Here is a 22338-nt window from a genome sequence, read left to right as displayed (position 1 = left end):
GAGCCATTGTTGCTCCTAGACGTTTCCACTTCACAATAACAGCACTTACAGTTGACCGGGGCATTTCTAGCAGGGCAGACATTTGATGAACTGACTTGTTGGAAATGTTGCATCTTTTGACGGTGCCATGTTGATAGTCACTGAGCTCTTCAGTAAGGCCATTCTACTGCTAATGTTTGTCTATAGAGATTGCATGGCTGTGTGCTTGATTTTATACATCTTTCAGCAACGGGTGTGGCTGAAATGGCCAAATCCACTAATTTGAAGGGCTGTCCACATACTTTTGTATATATAGTGTACTTCAGGGACGAGTTCCACTCTAGATTTGTGTAACTTGAGTCAGAGGTTCATGTTAAGGGAGGCCCTTGTGAATCTGGTGTAACTACAGTCATTTGGACCGAGTGACCATATGGTGGCTTGGATTGTACAAACAAAAAGATCCCAATCTCACCCAAATTTGAATAAGACCAACTTCTGTTAAAGCTTAATAACTTTAAGGGCTTTTGTTTCTTCCCTCAATGATGGATGAAAGATCAGCAGGCTGTATTCATCACAGATCAAGCATATGTTTGGGTGTTTAAGTCTGAGGTACTGTACAGTGAAGGGCTTTGGGTTGTTTGTTGGCTGTATTGAAACAGGAGCTGCGGGTTAGTGAAGCAGTCCACAGGGCCAAGGTGGCTGGGTGGTGTAGGAGGGGAAGCAGCTGTGTTTGTTTCCCTTCAGTTATGAGGTTTGGTGTGGGTGGGTCTCTGGTTGGGAGAGGGTTAGACAGGGAAGCTGGTGAACTGTTGTGACTTTGGGAGACAGCAGGCATGACATCAGCAAGGGCAAAGGTTTTGAATTTCGGGTGCTTGGTATGTCTCTCTTAGCTTTCCAGGGTAGCTGTCTGTTCGATAACCTCTCTGGCCTATAGTGCAACACACATGCTGGACGCCATGTGGAGATGGACTGCCCCTTTACCATTGTATGCAGGATGATGTCATCATTGACTGCAATGGGGAGGTTTCTCGCCACGTCAGATCAGAGATCAAGCGGCTTACCTGTGTCTCGTCACGATCCCTCTCACTGGCCAACTCTCGCTGACCTTGTCCTCAGTCCTGTCAGACTTGGTGTCGTAGAAGTTCAGTTTTTTTCTTTACTCACTTCAGCCACCGTTTCTAAACATATGCCCAGTTGAGACTGCTACTTCTCTCGATGCCGCCCTAGAGTGGGTTAATTCCCGACCTGCATCTAGCCTATCTAGTGCAGTATGAACCTCAGATTAGAGCGTGGGCCATATTAGCTGTATTCAGCTTTCGGAGGGCGTTAGCCTGAAGATAACAGCAATTTGGAGTTATAAAATAAAATACAATTTTATTAGTCACATGCGCTGAATACAACAGGTGTAGACCTTGCAGTGAAATGCTTATTTACGAGCACCTAACCAACAGTGCAGTTAAAAAATATATGGATAAGAATAAGAAATAAAAGTAACAAGTAATTAAAGAACAGCAGTAAAATAAAGTGGTGATCCTAACTGACCTAAAACAAGGAATTTTTACTGGGATTAAATGTCAGGAATTGTGAAAACATTTGTTTTTAGCACCACATGGCCAGGTCTCTGACCTCCTCCCTATAAGCTGTTTCGTCGTAGTCGGTGATCAGGCCTACCACTGTTGTGTCATCGCACCCCTGAGGGGCCCCGTCTGGCCCTGCGGCCTTGTGAATGTTGACCTCTTTAATGGTCTTACTCACATCGGCTGCGGAGAGCGTGATCACATAGTCTTCTGGAACAGCTGCTGCTCTAATGCATGTTTCATTGTTATTTTCCTCGAAGCGAGCATAGAAGTAGTATAGCTCGTCTGGTAGGCTCGTGTCACTGGGCAGCTCTCGGCTGTGCTTCCCTTTGTAGTCTGTAATGGTTTGCAAGCCCTGCCACATCCGATGAGCGTCAGAGCTCGATGTAGTACGATTCGATCTTATTCCTGTATTGATGCTTTGCCTGTTTGATGGTTCGTCGGAGGGCATAGTGGGATTTCTTATAAGCTTCCGAGGTTAGAGTCCCACTCCTTGAAAGCGGCAGGTCTAGCCTTTAGCTCAGTGCGGATGTTAGCTGTAATCCATGGCTTCTGATTTGGGTATGTACGTACGGTCACTGTGGGGACGACGTCATCCATGCACTTATTGATGAAGCCAATGACTGATGTGGTGTACTCCTCAATGCCATCGCAGGATTCCCAGAACATATTCCAGTCTGTGCTAGCAAAACAGTCCTGTAGCTTAGCATCTGCTTCATCTGACCACTTTTTCAATTATCTAATCACTGGTGCTTCCTGCTTTCATTTTTGCTTGTAAGCAGGAATCAGGAGGATAGAATTATGGTCAGATTTGACAAATGGAGGGCGAGGGAGAGCTTTGTATGCGTCTCTGTGTGTGACGTAAAGGTGGTCCTGAGTTTTTTTTTTCTCCTCTGGTTGCACATTTAACATGCTGATAGAAATTTGGTAATACGGATTTAAGTTGCTCTGCATTAATGTCCCCGGCTACTAGGAGCGCTGCCTCTGGGTGAGAGCGTTTTCTTGTTTGCTTATGGCAAAATACAGTTTATTCAATGCTGTCTTACTGCCAGCCAGAGTCTGTGGTGGTATGTAAACAGCTACGAAAAATACAGATTAAAACTCTCTAGGTAGATAGTGTGGTCTACAGCTTATCATGAGATACTTTACTTAGATATCGTGCACCAGCTGTTATTTACAAAAATACATTGTACATAATACATACATACATACATAAATACATCCTCACCCACCCGGAGTACCCTTGGGATTCAGGAGGGCACAAAGACCCAAAATGTGTGTGTGTGTGTGTGTGTGTGTGTGGGGAATAGTGATTACTTGTTTGGACATTAGATTGAGGCAGCTCTGAATTAATTAATCCAGTCACAGTGCATTAAGAGTAGCAGTACGGTGGCCCAGCAGGGTCATTTTTCCACTTCTGTTAGTGGAGCACTATAGCCAGATCAGTCTATAAGTAGAGGATGAGGTCATCATCGCTGGACTGAGGTCCTCTGTCACGACTCCAACAGAAGAGCTCTGGTCTCTATGTGTACGGCTGACATTGTCCTGCCTCCTCCACTCATCACCTTCATTAATCCCTCAACACAAATCACCCAATGTTTTTGCGCTAGCACTACACTGCTGATTCAAATAATCAAAGCTCGATGATGAGTTGGTGATTTGAATCAGCTGTTTAGTGCTAGGGCAAAAAGCAAAACGTGCATCCAGGTGGGGACCCCAGGACCGAGCTTGGGAAACCCTGATTTAGTAGACGCTCTTATCCAGAGCGACATACAGTAGTGAGTGCATACATTTTCATACTTTTTCGTACTGGTGCCCGTCAGAATCGAAACCAGAACTCTGGCGTTGCAAGCACCATGCTCTGCCAACTGAGCCACACAGGAGTCCTGGGTCCACTCCTTCCCCTCTCCTCCTCCTCTCCTCCTCCCTATCCTGTTATTCTTTATTTCTCCGTCATCACATTCAGTCCATTTCTCAACTAGCTGATTAGGCTAGACGTTTTGTCTTCACCACAGAATGTATTCTTCAGCACATTTTGTATCCAACTGGTGTTTCTTAATTTTCTCTCTGTAATGTGTCCTATATCACAATGATTGTGCTGATGATTATTATTACACATATTCTGAGAGAGAAAGGCTAGTTCGTCCACAGGATGTTGGTGGCACCTTAATTGGGGAGAAGGGGCTCGTGGTAATGGCTGGAGCGGAATCAGCGGAATGGTATCAAATAGATCAAACACATGGTTTCCATGTGTTTGATGCCCTTCAATTTGCTCCATTCCAGACATTATTATCAGCCATCCTCAACTTAACAGCCTCCACTGAGTTAGTCCCATGACTTTCACTGGTTTTCGGCTAGACACTGGGTACTTTTAGATTCACTTACCGATACATACGATCTGCACTATACTGCACTATACTAACTCACTGAATTAAGTAACCCAGGTCACTTGGTTATGTAGTGATTCTGTTCTCCACCTTGTGAAGAGTAAATGCCTATCAGTGCTTTGGCTGGTTATGTGATACTGTTTCTCCAAACGCGTGTGTTATATAAACGTGTGTGTTATATAAACGTGTGTGTTGTATAAATGTGTGTTTTGACTCCCGCCTGCATTGTTCCTTTTATTAGAGTGTGTGGATTAACTCTATCATCGGATCCCCCTCAAACTCTGTTTATGCTCTCTGCCAAGTGCTCCAGGCAACTTGAGATACAGTAGTTTAGTTTACACCCACACACCCTAACCGATACAGGGAAACAGATAGCCTTACACCCTACCACACTCCTACACTCTTGTTGTGAGCAACACTATACCTTCCCTCTCCCTGTTCTGTGATTTTAGACCTTTAACACATGATTTAGGATCATGTCCGTACTTCAGAGCCAAACAACAAGACATGTTTCTTGCCCCCAGCCATCCTCAGAAGTTAAGGGCAGAAAGGTAAGGCCATACCGCAAGGGCAGCTCTAGACTCTCAAGGGTATTATAGTCATCTCACCCCTGCTTGGCCTTCTCACTCCTAACCAATGCCATCTTGAATCTGACTCCCAGGCTGCCCCCTCTCCCACAGCAAGCTCCCTAATGCTCTCCACAGCTCCTTCCCTCTATTGAATTACAGTCCAGCGCTGTATCCTGTTTACCGCAACACAGCCCTAGCTGGGTATTAATAGGAGGCCGGAAGCAGCTGAAATATGGCTCTATGGACCAGACCGGACGTCTTTGAGAGAATAGGAGAGACGGAGCAGAAGCAAAGAATTCATTAAAAGCCACCCACCTTTATGTTTTCAAGACTGAAGATGGGTGTTTGTGGAAGAAATGTGTTTGTTTCTTCTCAGTGGGGTATTTCCTGCTCTGGCTATCGCCAAGGAAATGGAGGATACCCACCCCTCTGAGCTGACGCTCTGACACTGATTCTGTGACATGGAGAGTTGGACCAGTGTCATTATAAGCATTCACTAAGCTCTTCTAATCTAACACACATGTACGCGCTCTAGTGAATATGTGTGAATGCGATACTGACTTGGCTATTACACTTGCGCTCAGTGCAATATTTTCTTTAAACTGCATTGTTGGTTAAGGGCTTGTAAGTAAGCATTTCACTGTAAGGTGAAACCTGTTGTATTCGGCGCATGTGACACCTGGTATATTACCTGTTGTATTCGTGTATTACCTGTTGTATTCGGCGCATGTGACACCTGGTATATTACCTGTTGTATTCGTGTATTACCTGTTGTATTCGGCGCATGTGACACCTGGTATATTACCTGTTGTATTCGTGTATTACCTGTTGTATTCGGCGCATGTGACACCTGGTATATTACCTGTTGTATTCGTGTATTACCTGTTGTATTCGGCGCATGTGACACCTGGTATATTACCTGTTGTATTCGTGTATTACCTGTTGTATTCGGCGCATGTGACACCTGGTATATTACCTGTTGTATTCGTGTATTACCTGTTGTATTCGGCGCATGTGACACCTGGTATATTACCTGTTGTATTCGTGTATTACCTGTTGTATTCGGCGCATGTGACACCTGGTATATTACCTGTTGTATTCGGCGCATGTGACAAATACAATTGGATTTGATTTGAGATGTGACCTGCCTCCCCCCTGAGCCTCTCCCCTAGAAGAACACCCTCAGGGCGTATTGGGGAAGAATTGGCCCCGAGGGTGTATGAGAGAACCCCTTGGGGTACGGGAGTGTGCCCAAAAACAAAAGAGGAGCGCAGGCCGCAGGGGGAGGGGATAGAGTTACCATACACAAATTAGCATAATACAGAGCGCAGGAATAAGGATTTTATGGCATAAGTAGACAGATGGTGGATGCCTTGACCCCCCCCCCCCCCCCCACACACACACACACACACATGAACACACAGGCATGACCAGCCTCACCCCTATCTTCAATCGAGGGTCTCCGACACAGGAAGGTGTCCGACTCGGTGGTCCACCCATCCATCCATTTTACACTGTAGTCTGCAGCTGACTATTTGCTTTGCCATGTAGAAGACCTCGGGTGCAGTGGGAGTATAGTGTATCAAGGTAGGTCCAAGGTCTGCCTTCAGGAGCTTTTTGATTGCTTTGTGGTCTGATGGTAGAGTCTAGAGGAAATAGTCAACAGATATTATCGTTCCCTGTTGAAATGTGTTTTGACACCCTCCTCTTCAGCTCCGCTATAATTGTCAGCCGTGTCCACTTGTGATTATCATGAAGTGGCCTCTCCTCTCCACTCCTCTTGTCTATATTAATTTTACCACAGGGGTTGATTTAGAGCCTCTCATCATGAAGTAGCCTAGATTTAATAGATCCCCTCTCTACTCTGTCTCTGGAGTCCCACCACACTACCACACCCAGTTCCACCGGGCCACCCTCTCATTCCAGGCTCTCGCCCGGGGCTTCTGTTAACATGACCATTATCATCATGACAGGTCCCCCCACCCACCCGCGCCATCCCTCTCCCCTGCCTCCCCAGGCCCTCAGTGAAAGTAGGCCAGTGGGTCTGGGCCCCTTCTCACTCTCCTTATGCCACCCCCTTTCTCCCAAATTAAACTCTTCTCTATGCCTTGGTGGCTCACACACTAGTAGAGTTGGTGCTGGGTGGATGTGGAGGAGAGCGGACCCTAGTCAGGGAACCCCAGTGGACCACTGCTATATGGGCTATTGTATGTCAGGCATGGATGGGGAGGGCGGGGTGGTGGTAAAAAATGGGTGGAGCGTTGGGGGGGTAGATCAAGAACGATCACAGCAAGGGACTTGTAGACCGTGGAGGGGGATGGCAGTGGGGTTGGAGGGGGGAAGGATTGTGTGTTTTGGAAATGAGGGAAGGTAGGGGGAGATTGTAATTGGCTGTGTGCCAGTCTCTCAGGGGTCTTTGAGAAATTGGACTAAGAGATGGAGAGAGGGCAGGGCCCGATGCCAGACTTTCCTGTGGGAACAAGGACGCTGTCTTTTAGGTGTGAGGAGAATAGAGGAGAGCAAAACCCTGCTCGGTCCCATCAGTAGCCTTCTTAATGAGTTTAGAGAGCCACAACTCAAAGGGGAAGTGCTTAACCATTGTTAGGCTGTGTTATGAGGGATATGTGGCCTGCATTTGCACTGTATTTCTCTCCCAAGTATTTCAGTGCATTGTGTATGTTAGAGTTAGAGCATATTAATGGAGGAGGCCTAATGCTAAGATATCGATCGTTTGTCAAAAAGTCAATGCAATTCTTGGATGTGAAGTGTCTGAAAGGCCAAATAGTGTGGTGCATATGGAACCTAGCCTTTTGTCATTGTAATGCAGAATGGAAAATGCATATGACAGTGTCTGTCTGTCTATGTGACATATTGGGTCTCATATGGCATCCATGTCCCTCTTGACCTGAGACTTAACCCCACTGGGAGAGAGGGCAGAGTGACACACACACACAGTGACACACACGCACACACACAGTGGCACACACACTGTGACACACATGCAAACACAGTGACACACACATACAGAGAGAGAGAGAGACTGTAATTACAGCTAGTGGGAAAGGGGTCATTATTCTCCATCCGGAGTAGGGGGCTAGCCCAAGAGACTGGGTTGGTTAGGGTGGGTGGGTTAGCAGAGAGGGAATTGGAGTGAGCGGTGGATGGGTGTGGATTCGAGGTTAAAGGTTTTGGGTTGTAAGAGGGTAGAGGGAGATAAGGAAGGAGTTTGGAATGAGGGATGGACCGGGTGAGTGAATAGAGTCGTTTTACGAGTTGGGGATCCACAGGAAGGAGGCAAATCTGCTATATATCGGTCACAATCACTTCTCCCTCCCTCACCCTCACCCCCACCTCCTTCCTCACTTCCTGATTGATTAGACATGTCTGAGTAGTGATATGAGACTGTGCTGATTTAGGAGAGTGCATTACGGTCTCATATACAATATTCATCTAGTGTAAGATAATGACTCAGATTAAATGACAGCTGGTTTTATGAATTGGAATGATATTAAAATGAGCTGAGTGATATGCTGCTTTCCAAGACTGTGCTAAGTACCAGCTAAACCCCCTTCTCTACAAGCCTGACCGGAACTATGGAAGAGGAAAACAAATTGATTAAGGTCTGGGAGTTACTCCCCCTTCCCTGACCTTGGCTTTGGCAAGGGAATCCAATCACGTTTGTTTGTGTTTGTGTGTGTGTGTGTGTGACATAAGAAAGAATGAGTCGGAGGGGATGACTTAATACACAGAGGAGAGTTCATTCACTTCATGGATGTAGAACTGTTAATCATCATGACACTGTCACAGAGACAGTACAGACCCAAACAAATATTTAAAATCTCTCTCTCTCTCTCTCTCTCTCTCTCTCTCTCTCTCTCTCTCTCTCTCTCTCTCTCTCTCTCTTCTCTCTCGGTCTTTCTCTGGCGATAGGGCAGCAGTGCTCTGAAACAGCCATCTGTGTCAGAGTGTCCCCTCTGCCAGCCCCCTCTGCCCGCCCCTGGTTCTGTCACAGTAATTGGCATGGTAACCATAACGACGGCTGTTCCCCTCGGGCGTGGGCGTGTGGATCAATGAAATATGGCCCAGACAGACAAATCTCCCTCTGTTTAATAGCGGGGAGCGGTTAGAGCAATGGACGCACGGCCCGGCACCAGATAAGTCTGTCTTTGCATTGCAAATCACAGAGAGACTAAGTCCTGACTAAGCCTGCGCTGCACTGAGCGTCTGTGATATGAGTAATGATATCAACGCCAGACACAATCACTGATAGGGGAACCTGATGTATGGTCCATATTGGACCTTTAGGATCAGTGCTCTCCCTTTAGAGAGTTCCCTTTCCTCATGGTTGATAGTAGATTCAGCAGCCAAACAATAGACTGCATAAGCAACCTCTAGAGGTCAGTCCCTTACAGCTGCTCTCCTTATTTTCTATAGACTGCTGCTTATAAACATCCTCTATATATACAGATGGTTCCTTACTATTCAATAGACTGGATTAAAACCAATACTACAAAATACAATTGGTCCCTCCCTTACTATTCAATAGACTGCAATGAAGGCATTTTTTAATTTTAGGGGGTAGATCAGCTTTAATATTGCAGATTGTAGCTTCCATCAGTGTAATTGTCTGCATCATTTCCAATCCCCCATATCTTTTTTTTTGTAAATATATACAGTACCAGTCAAAAGTTTGGACACACCTACTCATTCAAGGGTTTTTACTATTTTGACTATTTTCTACATTATAGAATAATAGTGAAGACATCAAAACTATGGAATAACACATATGGAATCATGTAGTAACCAAATAAAGATATACATACATATATGTTTTAAACATATTTTCCTTTATTATTTTCCACTAACCCTACCACTCCTCCCCTAATTGGAGTAAACTAATGAACAACAACACGTAGGCTTCTACTTCCAGCTTATACATACTATATACATTTTACAGACACAATCTATTTTACAATAGTTATATTTTGTTTGTTTTTATTCCTTCCTCAACCTCTCCCATCTATTTCTGATGTCCATCCAGTTTGATTTCTATTTGCCATATATTTTTAACTGTGCTGTTTCACAAAGGTTCTGAACCTATACACATTTTATGGACCCAGTATATTTTACATTAGTTATCTTGTTGTTATTAGTCCCACCCTTCAGCTCCATTCAACCCCTCCCATCTATCTCTATTTGCCATACATTTTTCAACTGTGCTGTGATGTTTAACAAAAGTTCTAAACCTTTGTATTCTCATAGTTTCTACAGATTGTAAATTAAAGATAAATATTTTTGTTATAAGTATTATTATGTTATTGATCGATTGACTATGAATTTTCAAATCACCCAGTAGTGCTATTTCCAGAGTTAGCTCCAGGTAAATGTTGCAATTCTTCAGCCGTTCCTCGATCTGTAACCAAAAACAAGCTACATATGCACAGTACCAAAATAAATGATCTAATGACTAATGACAAAATCTTTAGAGCTGGGAAGGTTGTATCCCCCATATTTATAACGTTCTGGCGTTATATTGCGTATCAGTTCATAAACTATGTGCATGGAATCAGTACATCAAAAACATCTTATCAACTGTTTTGCAGTCTCTATGGCACAGCTGTCAATTTTTTGGTCCTTAAAGGAAACTGGTATACTTTTTTATTTATCACAATTTTCTTTAACCTATTTTGGTCTTTAATGCAAGGCCGACAGACAAGTTCCTTACTTTTTCTCCCTTCCTCTTCCATTTTTAAATCAAATCAAATTTTTCACATACACATGGTTAGCAGATGTTAATGCGAGTGTAGCAAAATGCTTGTGCTTCTAGTTCCGACAGTGCAGTAATATCTAACAAGTAATCTAACAATCCCCAACGACTACCTAATACACAAAAATCTAAAGGGGTGAATGAGAGTATGTACATGTAAGTATATGGATGAGCGATGGCCGAGCGGCTTAGGCAAGGTACAATAGATGGTATAAATACAGTATATACATGTGATATGAGTAATGTAAGATATGTAAACATTATAAATAAAATACAGTATATACATGTGATATGATAAATGTAAGATATGTAAACATTATTAAAGTGGCATTATTTATAGTTGCATTGTATAAAGTGACTAGTGATCCATTTATTAAAGTGGCCAGTGATTGGGTCTCAATGTAGGCAGCAGCCTCTCTGAGTTATTGATTGCTGTTTAGCAGTCTGATGGCCTTGATACACATGTACTGACCTCGCCTTCTGGATGGAAGATGTGTGAACAGGCAGTGGCTCGGGTGGTTGATGTCCTTGATGATCTTTTTGGCCTTCCTGTGACATTGGGTGCTGTAGGTGTCATGGAGGGCAGGTAGTTTTCCACCGGTGATGTGTTGTGCAGACCGCACCACCCTCTGGAGAGCCTTGCGGTTGAGGGTGGTGCAGTTGCCGTACCAGGCGGTGATACAGCCCGACAGGATGCTTTCGATTGTGCATCTGTAAAAGTTTGTCAGGGTTTTGGGTGACAAGCCAAATTTCTTCAGCCTCCAGAGGTTGAAGAGGTGCTGTTGCGCCTTCTTCACCACACTGTCTCTGTGGGTGGACCATTTCAGTTTGTCTGTGATGTGTACGCCGAGGAACTTAAAACTTTCCACCCTCTCCACTACTGTCCTGTCGATGTGGTTAGGGGGGTGCTCCCTCTGCTGTTTCCTGAAGTCCATGATCATCTCCTTTGTTTTGTTGACATTGAGTGAGAGGTTGTTTTCCTGACACCACACTCCGAGTGCCCTCACCTTCTCCCTGTAGGCTGTCTCGTCGTTGTTGGTAATCAAGCCCACTACTGTTGTGTCGTCTGCAAACTTGATGATTGAGTTGGAGGTGTGCATGGCCACGCAGTCGTTGGTGAACAGGGAGTACAGGAGGAGGCTGAGCACGCACCCTTGTGGGGCCCCAGTGTTGAGGGTAAGCGAAGTGGAGATGTTGTTTACTACCATCACCACCTGGGGGCGGCCCGTCAGAAAGTCCAGGACCCAATTGCACAGGGCGGGGTTAGCGGGCCACAATGGTGGCACTGTTAGCGGGCCGCAACGGTGGCACTGTATTATCCTCAAAGCGGGCAAAGAAAGTGTTTAGTTTGTTTGGAAGCATGAAGTCGTCCGTGACATGGCTGGTTTTCTTTTTGTAGTCCGTGATTTCCTGTAGACCCTGCCACATACGTCTCGTGTTTGAGCCGTTTAATTGCTACTCCACCTTGTCCCTGTACTGGCATTTCGCTTCTTTGATTGCCTTGCAGAGGGAATAACTACACTGTTTATATTCAGTCATATTCCCAGACCTTTTTCCATGGTTAAATGCAGTGGATCGCGCTTTCAGTTTTGCACGAATGCCACCATCCATCCACGGTTTCTGGTTAGGGTAGGTTTTAATAGTCACAGTGGGTACAACATCTTCAATGCACTTCTTTATAAATGCACTCACCGAGGCAGCGTATAGGTCCATGTTGTTCTCTGAGGCTGACATGAACATATTCCAGTCTGCGTAATCAAACGAATCTTGAAGCGTGGCTTCCAATTGGTCTGACCAGTGTTGAATGGTTCTCATCACTGGTACATCCTGTTTGAGTTTCTGCCATTAGACGGTAGGAGAAAGATGGTGTCGTGGTAGGATTTCTCGAAGGGCGGGGGAGGGCTTTGTGCATCGCGGAAGTTAGAGAAGCAGTGGTCGAGGATACTGCCCATGCGCGTAGCGCAATCAATATGCTGGTAGAATTTAGGTAGCCTTGTTCTCAAATTTGCTTTGTTAAAATCCCCAGCTACAGTAAATGCAGCCTCAGGATATATGGTTTCCAGTTTGCATATAGTCCAGTGAAGTTCCTTGATGGCCGTCTTGGTGTCTGCTTGAGGGGGAATGTACACCTGTGACTATAACTGACGATAATTCTCTTGGAAGGTAATATGGCCGGCATTTGATTGTAAGGAATTGTAGGTGGGATGAGAAGTAGGACTTGAGTTCCTGTATGTTGTTATGATTACACCATGAGCTGTTAATCATCAAGGATACACCCCCGCCCTTCCTCTTCCCAGAGTGGTGTATATCTCTGTCGGTGCGATGCATGGAGAAGCCCGGTGGCTGAACCGATTTCGACAACGTATCCCGAGAGAGCTTTGTTTCTGTGAAACAGAGAATGTTACAATCTCTGATGTTTCTCTGGAAGGCAACCCTTGCTCGAATTTCGTCTACCTTGTTGTCAAGAGACTGGACATTGGCTAGTAGTATACTCGAGAGCGGTGGGCAATGTGCACGTCTACGGAGCCTGACCAGGTGGCCGCTTCGTCTGCCCCTTCTGCGGCACCGTTGTTTTGGGTCGACTACTGAAATTAGATCCATTGTCCTGGGTGGTGGTCCAAACAGAGGATCCGCTTCGGGAAAGTCGTATTCCTGGTCGTAATGTTGGTAAGTTGACGTTGCTCTTATATCCAATAGTTCTTCCCGGCTGTATGTAATAAGACTTAAGATTTCCTGGGGTAACAATGTAAGAAATAATACATAAAAAAACAAATACTGCATAGTTTCCTAAGAGCTCAAAGCGAGGCAACCATCTCTGTCGGCGTCATCATGCTATCAACACTGTAAAACATTTTTGCGGCAATGCTGCAATTAGTTGGTTGTAATTTTGGGTAGAGCAGGCATTTCCATGTATGTTTGTTAGCTGTATGTGTGACATAACTCCACCAGTCCTATTTATGATATCATTTACAAAGATTATACATTTTGTAAACATTTAATTGAATTTTTTTATTTTTATCAATTAGTATATTTGAGTTTAACCACAAAAAACTGAAATTGCAACCAACTTTCTATGACTTGTTATAAAAATAGTGATATTTTGGAGATTATTTCATTTTCAAATAACCAAAAGTGAGAGGTTGTAATCAGAATTAATGTGGCATGTAAGGCATTGTTAGTTTAACCTGCCCGTTCCATATTTGTCTGTTGAGACTGGGGGAAATAAACTAAGAAAATTGCTCTGAGAAATCCGGTTCTCTCCTTTGAGTTGCGAAACAGCACCCGGGCAGAATAACAGCTTTTTTTGTGGGGAGGGAGAAATAACACAAATATTTTTCTCTCCCTCTGAGTTTTAACCTCCAGTGTTCTTCCTATGTAAATAAACCACCAACTCAGTTCAGATCCAAACCGTTCAGAAAACTACCTTACCTCGTAACCGCACATATTTCTGTTATTTTGTATAAATGTTAAATATGGAACATGGTTTATTTAGGGCAAGTGTACATTTCACTCTGGCCTGGAATCATAATGGCTATACTACCTACATAAAACATTCCATATCGTGTAATAGGCCCTAACTGCTAAAAACCACCCACAGATAACACCTCTTTATATAAAAAAAGAGAAAGTGTTTGAGTGCAAAGCTCGGTGGATTAATGCCACATCAGGGGTAGATAATGACTGCTTTTACCCTGTAATAACACAGTACTACTGACACACTGAGCCCCAGACAGATACAGACACAGTCTCTCTCTTTCTGTGTAGTCTAATAACAGTGCACGGTTATGGGTCCTCCCACAACAGGTGTTTCAGTAAACTTCCAAATTATACATTCAACATTTCTTCTTGTGTTGGAGATCTGTAAAATAGAATGTGTTGTTCCCAGCCTACTAACCTGCTAAAATAAGGATTCAAGATTGCATGATAGCTAACACAGCTGCCATGATAGCTAACACAGCTGCCATGATAGCTAACACAGCTGACGTGATAGCTAACACAGCTACTAGCAGTACATTCAAGGAATAAAAAAGGAAGCCCTATGATTCTCTTCAATCCCATCTGACGATGGCACTAATCATATTTGAAGTGGATAGCCTGATAGCCACAGTAGTCTATTCCCCGTGTTGAGAGGAGACATCACAGCACAGGAGGTTGGTGGCACCTTAATTGGGGTGGACGGGCTCGTGGTAATGGCTGGAGTGGAATCAAATCAAATCAAATGTTATTTGTCACATGTGCCGAATACAACAGGTGTAGGTAGACCTTACAGTGAAATACATACTTACAAGCCCTTAACCAACAATGCAGTTTTAGGACTTTTTTTTTAAGTAACAAATAATTAATGAACAACAGTAAAATAACAATAGCAAGGCTATATACAGGGGGTACCGGTACAGAGTCAATGTGTGAGGGCACCGGTTATTCGAGGTAATTGAGGTAATATGTACATGTATGTAGAGTTATTAAAGTGACTATGCATAGATAATAACAGAGTAGCAGCAGCAAATAGTCTGGGTAGCCATTTGATTAGATGTTCAGGAGTCTTATGGCTTGGGGGTAGAAGCTGTTTAGAAGCCTCTTGGACCTAGACTTGGCGCTCCGGTACAGCTTGCCGTGCGGTAGCAGAGAGAACAGTCTATGACTAGGGTGGCAGGAGTCTTTGGCAATTTTTAGGGCCTTCCTCTGGCACCACCTGGTATAGAGGTCCTGGATGGCAGGAAGCTTGGCCCCAGTGATGTACTGGGACGTACGCACTACCCTCTGTATGCCTTGCGGTCGGAGGCCGAGCAGTTGCCATACCAGGCAGTGATAAAACCAGTCAGGATGCTCTCGATGGTGCATCTGTAGAACCTTTTGAGGATCTGAGGACCCTTGCCAAATCTTTCAGTCTCCTGAGGGGGAATAGGTTTTGTCGTGCCCTCTTCACGACTGTCTTGGTGTGCTTGGACCATGTTAGTTGGTTGGAAATGTGGACACCAAGGATCTTGAAGCTCTGAACCTGCTCCACTGCACCCCCTGCTCCACTACAGCCCCGTTCGGTCCTCCTTTTCCTGAAGTCCACAATCATCTCCTTTGTCTTGATCACGTTGAGGGAGAGGTTGTTGTCCTGGCACCCCATGGCCAGGTCTCTGACCTCCTCCCTATAGGCTGTCTGGTCATTGTCGGTGATCAGGCCTACAACTGTTGTGTCATCAGGCAAACTTAATGATGGTGTTGGAGTGTGATGGTATCAAATACATCCAACACATGGTTTCCTGGTGTTTAATACCATTCCATTCGCTCTGTTCCAGCCATTATTATGAGCTGTCCTCCCCTCAGCAGCCTCCTTTGCATCATAGATATACACGGTAGGCTGATGTTTTTCTGTCAGCCGTGTAAAGGGCTTCCTAAATCGGAATAGCAGGGCATTCTAGCGCGGAGACGTTGCAGAGAGGTGTGTGGGTGTGTTTGTGTTAAGGGGGGTTCTCATTTCTGCAACCTCTCTGGCGTTCTCCATCTAGCATTACCCTCCTGCCCTAGAGCTGTACTCTCTCGGGCCTAGTAGTTGTTTCTTAGGGGTTGAAGTTTAGATTCAAGCCCTCAAGTCTTTCAAAAGTTTAGTCTCATGCTGAGCAGAGGAAAACACAAAAACACTCTGATCCCCAACCAGAAAAAACTATATTCTGCTGAGCTATTTTCCTATTGTGTGTCTGTGAGTTTCATTTTGTGTGTGTTTGCAAGTTGTCTAACCTCTCACACACTGCTCCCTAGTCTCTTTGGTGTAGTATTCCTTCCCTTCAGTGTGTGTGCTGCTAGCAGCTTTCAAAACCTCAGCAGCAGTGAGAAGTCTGAACACACTCCTCTCTCTGGAGGCATGGGGCACCAGGTGCTGCAGTACACCTGACTGGAGGGCAAATAGGAAAAATGAAAATGCGCAATAGCTTGTTTGTTGTGTGTGTGTGTGTGTGTGTGTGTGTGTGTGTGTGTGTGTGTGTGTGTGTGTGTGTGTGTGTGTGTGTGTGTGTGTGTGTGTGTGTGTGTGTGTGTGTGTGTGTGTGTGTGTGTGTGTGTGTGTGTGTGTGTGTGTGAAAAAGTCCAGTGGCTCTGTTCTGTGCAGGGAATCAATATGGCTTTCTGCTAGACAAAAGCTAATTTCTTTACCTCCGTTTCCCTAACTTTCTTCTTTCTTCCCTCTCGCCCCACCTCTTTCTTTCTTTCCTTTCTTTTTTTATCCCCCTTGCTTCTCTGTTCCTTCCCTCCCTCTCTCACCCTGCTCCCCTCTCGCTCTCTGAAATTATGATTCTCATTCTGAAATAGTTCCATGTAATGAAGGGCCTAGTCGTTAATCAGATCATCATCTTTTATCTCCCGTTAGATGACTCATGTCTGGATCTGCTGAGGGTTGGAGGGAAAATACAGCATGTCACTTGGGTTCTATCTGTTGAATGTACATGTAGAACAGACCCATTTGTCACGGTAACATAGCCCAGATCAAATTTTCATGTGTGACATGATGAGAGCCTACTGTAGGTGTTCCGTGATTAGGGAGATGAGGTTTGAACTATAGGGAAAGAAACAGTGTTAACACTGATGTAAGGAATCCACTTTTCACATCTCTCTCTCTTTCACTCATTCTCTCTCTCTCTCTCTCTCTCTCTCTCTCTCTCTCTCTCTCTCTCTCTGTAGAAGAGGTGAAGAGGCTCATTCAGAGAGGGGTGTCACTCATTAACACTGTGCCATTGGCTTTGAGATCACTGTGGCACATCAACCGCCAGTGCCACTGTTCTCTAGGTAAATGATTAGCAGAGGCAAACATACACATGTGAAGGGCTTGACATTCCTCACGAAGGCTATGTAGATGTAGATAAGGGAAAAACCGGGTCAGCGTTTTTGTCGTTTAGAAATTGAAATGTCCTCAGATGCTGTTATAGGGAGTAAGTGGATGTGAGTGAACCTCCAGTGCTAGGTCAGTGTGTGTCTGTCCGCCCGTGTCCATGTGCGTGTCCACATTATGAAGAGCACACTGGGAGATACCCATAATTGTAAGCATTTGATAATGGCCGCTAAATATAGAAACTGCACACATACCCCAAAGCTCTGTGAGAGGTAGAGAAACAAACTGCACTGTCTGTGCAGTGGCCCGTGAATAAGAGGTGGAGAGAGAGGGAGGTAGAGAGAAGGAGGGAGAATGTTTCTGTTTACTGCAGAAGGTTCTCTCGCGCCATGTGTGGTGCGATTCACAAGTCAGGAATAACCATTGAGTTTTTTTCTTTTTTCGAACCTCCCCTGCTCGGACGACATTCAAAGCACTGAAACACTGAACAGTCGTCACTGAGCTGAGGCACTGCAGAGGCATGCAGGGTCAAGGTACTGATTATCATCAGCTGTATGACTGCCTGTCTGGGTAACCATTACAGGCCTCTCTTATAATATGACACGACTGCTTCTGCATGCCAGAGCTGGGAGTGTGGTGTGAGTTTGAATGGTTCTGTATTGGTAATGGTATAATCTACAGAGAGTGTTGTGGTTTTAAGAAAGTGTGTGTATTTAGCCTTCAGTTAAATGTTTAACTGTGAGTCAGTGTTTTTGTTTCCATAGTCATTGTAGACCTAGTTGAAGTTCATAGTATGTTTATCTTTAAAACTGTGTGGTGCTCATCCAAAGGTCTCTGCCGTCTCTCTCACGTTTCTGGGCTGTAATGCGGGTGGTGGTGGCGGCCTTGTGGGTGTGTTGTGTGGTATTACATTACATTACATTACATTTAAGTCATTTAGCAGACGCTCTTATCCAGAGCGACTTACAAATTGGTGCATTCACCTTATGATATCCAGTGGAACAACCACTTTACAATAGTACATCTATATCTTTTTTTTTGGGGGGGGGGGGGGGGGGTTAGAAGGATTACTATATCCTATCCCAGGTATTCCTTAAAGAGGTGGGGTTTCAGGTGTCTACGGAAGGTGGTGATTGACTCCGCTGTCCTGGCGTCGTGAGGGAGCTTGTTCTACCATTGGGGTGCCAGAGCAGCGAACAGTTTTGACTGGGCTGAGCGGGAACTGTGCTTCCTCAGAGGTAGGGGGGCCAGCAGGACAGAGGTGGATGAACGCAGTGCCCTTGTTTGGGTGTAGGGCCTGATCAGAGCCTGAAGGTATGGAGGTGCCGTTCCCTTCACAGCTCCGTAGGCAATCACCATGGTCTTGTAGCGGATGCCCAGTGAGCGTGCCCAATCCTGTCCTATCTGAAACAGCCAGGGTGCATACCATTCTTTTAGCTATCAGAATCTGGCACAGAGATACTATCACATTGAACAGTCTTTGGTTTGTTGTTGAGCTTGTGAAGCCCATGCAATTTCTGTGTTATTTCCTGCAGTATTGCAGTTTGTTTGTGTTGCGTGTGCTGACTGGCTAGTCTCCATATCAGTATGCTACTCACATCCATCCCTTCCAATTCAAGATTGCAATGCAGGGGCCAGATAACCCCTCTCTCTGGTCATTAGCTACCTCACTGTGTGTCGTGTGACATTACGAAAAGTGCAGCGCTCTACTGTCTGGTTCCAAACAAAGACTTTGGCCTTTTCTCTGCCTTTCCCTGTCTCTGTCTTTTTCTTCTCTCTCTCTCCCGCTGTTTTTCATTCAGGGCCATTTTGTTTTCTGTTTATTTGTGATGGAAAATGGGGGGATAGCAGTGTGGGGTTAAAATTGAGTTTAAGGGGTCAGATCATCACAAGGTCAGAGATTGGAGGAAGCTGATCCAAATCCAAATGGGATTGATCATGATAGAATGGGCTCTAACAGGGTTTGGTCCTGAGGCAATGTTATGTCACTTATCTCCCTCACTAGCTTTAAGCACCAGCTGTCAGAGCAGCTCACAGATTACTGCACCTGTACATAGCCCATCTATAATTTAGCCCAAACAACTACCTCTTCCCCTACTGTATTTATTTATTTATTTATTTTGCTCCTTTGCACCCCATTATTTCTATTTCTACTTTGCACTTTCTTCCACTGCAAATCTACCATTCCAGTGTTTTACTTGCTATATTGTATTTACTTTGCCACCATGGCCTTTTTTGCCTTTACCTCCCTTATCTCACCTCATTTGCTCACTTTGTATATAGACTTATTTTTCTACTGTATTATTGACTGTAGGTTTGTTTTACTCCATGTGTAACTCTGTGTTGTTGTATGTGTCAAACTGCTTTGCTTTATCTTGGCCAGGTCGCAATTGTAAATGAGAACTTGTTCTCAACTTGCCTACCTGGTTAAATAAAGGTGAAATAAAATAAAATAAAAATAAAAAATGTTAAACTACTATCTGGCATCGATTAGTTCACCATAGGCCTTTCTCAGTGGACCGCAGTAGTGTACACACACACACACACACACACACCACACACACACACACACACACACACACACACACACACACACACACACACACACACACACACACACACACACACACACACACACACACACACACACACACACACCAAGAAGCAGAGAACGGAGAAGATTGGGCTTAGCTTCTGCTAGTTTGATCTTCTGCTTCGGAAGGTCTTGCTGGATCTCTGGAGGATCTCTCCCCTCGTTTACCCACAGGGTTGGCCCTGCTCAAACCCCTCTAACAAGACGCCTGCTTCTCTCGCATCGGAACATGAGGGGGAAAAAATAGAATATCTCATGCGGCTGGGGTTTAGTTTGGCATCACAGGCTCAGCTTCTTAAGGTTGAAGATAACAGGTTTAGAGGAATGTGGTGTGTGAGTGGGTGGCTGGATGGGGGATTTAATTTTATTTTACCTTTATTTAACTAGGCAAGTCAGAACAAATTCTTATTTTCAATGACGCCCTAGGAACAGTGGGTTAACTGCCTTGTTCAGGGGCAGAACGACAGATTTGTACCTTGTCAGCTCGATGATGGTTGTTGGAGTAGAAGAACAAGGTTGAACTCTTTGACCTGACCCTCCCTTGAACCTTACTCTAACCTGCTCTCTGAGCTGATGTATAGCTTTAAGCAGGTGGACTTTGACCAGGAGCTGTCTAGGATCATATAACAGATTTGACTGACATACACGCTAGCTCCTTTTCAGTCCTGATAGGCCTTGTCCTCTAATCAGTGACCTTTGAACCCTAACACTCTGTGGTGTTTGTATTGTCAGATTACAGGGGAATAACTATTATCAGGACACGTTCTTAATACGGACACTGAGGGCTATTCACACTCTGGTGTCTTAAGGATCCACCCCTTTTTTTTTTTTAAATATTCGCCTGAAATGACATACTCAAATCTAACTGCCTGTGGCTCGGGCCCTGAAGCAAGGATATGCATATTCCTGGTACCATTTGAAAGGAAACACTTTGAAGTTCATGGAAATGTGAAAGGAATGTAGGAGAATCTACCCCAATAGATCTGGTAAGAGATAATACAAAGAAAAAAATCAACGTTCTTTTGTATTTTTTTGTACCATCATCTTTGAAATGCAAGAGAAAGGCCATAATGTATTATTCCAGCCCAGGTGCAATATACATCTTGGCCACTAGGTGGCAGCAGTGTATGAGCAACGTTTTAGACTGATCCAGTGAACCATTGCATTTCTGTTCAAAATTTTGTGTCAAGACTGCCCAAATATGCCTAATTTTGTTTATTAATAACTTTTTATGTTCAAAATTGTGCACTCTCCTCAAACAATAGCGTGGTATTCTTTTACTGTAATCGCTACTGTAAATTGGACAGTGCAGTTAGATTAACAAGAATTTAAGCTTTCTGCCAATATCAGATATGTCTATGTCCTGGGAAATTTTCTTGTTACTTACAACCTCATGCTAATCTCATTAGCCTATGTTAGCTCAACCGTCCCATGAAAGGGACACCGATCCCGAAGAAGTTTTTAAGTCCCTTAGTTCTGTTCGTTTTGACTGGTGTGAACACTATCTGCACTTGGAAGCCCACTAAACAATGCACCATGGTTCGCTCAGAACGGGCGGTCTTGGTCCGGTTCAGTTCGTACCATGGTGCGGTTCGCTGCAGGTGAGAACGCAGTCCGAACCAAACACAGTCATGCCTTATTATTGGTTGTTTGATGAAATGCATGCAGCATCATAACTTGAGATCTCTGAAAAACATTCTGTGGGTAGCAGCAGCATTTATGTGCTCATCCGATGCAGATTATGGGAGACGGAGGCTATACCGTGGATAGACTATTCACGTCGCAGTTAGAGCAGCTATTGAGCTGTATCCTCCCGCATGTTGTGGAAGACCAGAGCGAAAGTAATATAAAGATTGGGACACACAACTGATGCTTCATGTTAATCATACATGGATTTAACGTGAACATTTTTGTCCAATAATGACTTCATGTACACATGATTTTGTTAAGGAATTTTTGTTTGTTTAGCATTTGGCAACCGGGGGGGAAAAAAACTGATTCGAACTACAGATTAAAACTACAGTACCAGTCAAAAGTGTGGACCCACCTACTCATTCAAGGGTTTTTCTTTATTTTTACTATTTTCTACATTGTATAATAATAGTGAAGACAACAAAACTATGAAATAACACATATGGAATCATGTAGTAACCAAAAAAGTGTTTAACAAATCAATCTATTTTATATTTGATATTCTTCAAAGTAGCCACCCTTTGCCTTGATGACAGCTTCGCAAACTCGTGGCATGTGTGGGAACTCCTTCAAGACTGTTGGAAAAGCATTCCAGGAGGAACCTGGTTGAGAGAATGCCAAGAGTGTGCAACGACATTATAAAATCCATGTACACAAACAACAAGTGTGTAATTCAATTTGGCAAAACACAAAATGAGGTGGAAACTGAGCTGCACTTCCTAACCTCTTGCCAAATGTATGACCATATTATGTCATTGTTGTCGTTTTAAATAAGAATTTGTTCTTAACTGACTTGCCTAGTTAAATAAAGGTTACATTTAAAATTACCACAAAACAAATACACAAACCCACAAAGAATTTTGGTAAACTCCCATATCTATTGGGTGAAATACCAGTGTGCCATCACAGCAGCAAGATTTGTGATCTCTTGCCACAAGAAAAGGGCAACCAGTGAAAAAC

At 44.2% G+C, this 22338-nt stretch overlaps 1 protein-coding gene across 6 annotated transcripts in view; it reads left to right on the top strand.

Annotated features, from left to right (window-relative positions):
- Window positions 1-22338, top strand: part of LOC106571893 (protein bicaudal D homolog 2) — a 75724-nt gene that overhangs the window by 11650 nt on the left and 41736 nt on the right. For 5 of the 6 annotated variants that reach the window (XR_006759223.2, XM_014145432.3, XM_014145430.3 and 2 more), the window contains exon 2: window positions 8443-8535. The exons of the other annotated variant lie outside the window; for it this stretch is intronic. Coding sequence is in view for 4 of the 5 variants with exons in the window: in XM_014145432.3 (XP_014000907.1) it covers window positions 8443-8535 (93 nt within the window). In the remaining variant the exon portion in view is untranslated. The remainder of the gene's footprint in view (window positions 1-8442; window positions 8536-22338) is intronic. 6 annotated transcript variants of the gene reach the window in all.

Source organism: Salmo salar, chromosome 15 (genome assembly GCF_965601325.2).
Source record: "Salmo salar chromosome 15, fSalSal1, whole genome shotgun sequence".
In the NCBI taxonomy this organism is placed as follows: domain Eukaryota; kingdom Metazoa; phylum Chordata; class Actinopteri; order Salmoniformes; family Salmonidae; genus Salmo; species Salmo salar.
The sequence above is the reverse complement of the archived record's forward strand: the minus strand, read 5'-3'. Positions and strand labels throughout refer to the sequence as shown.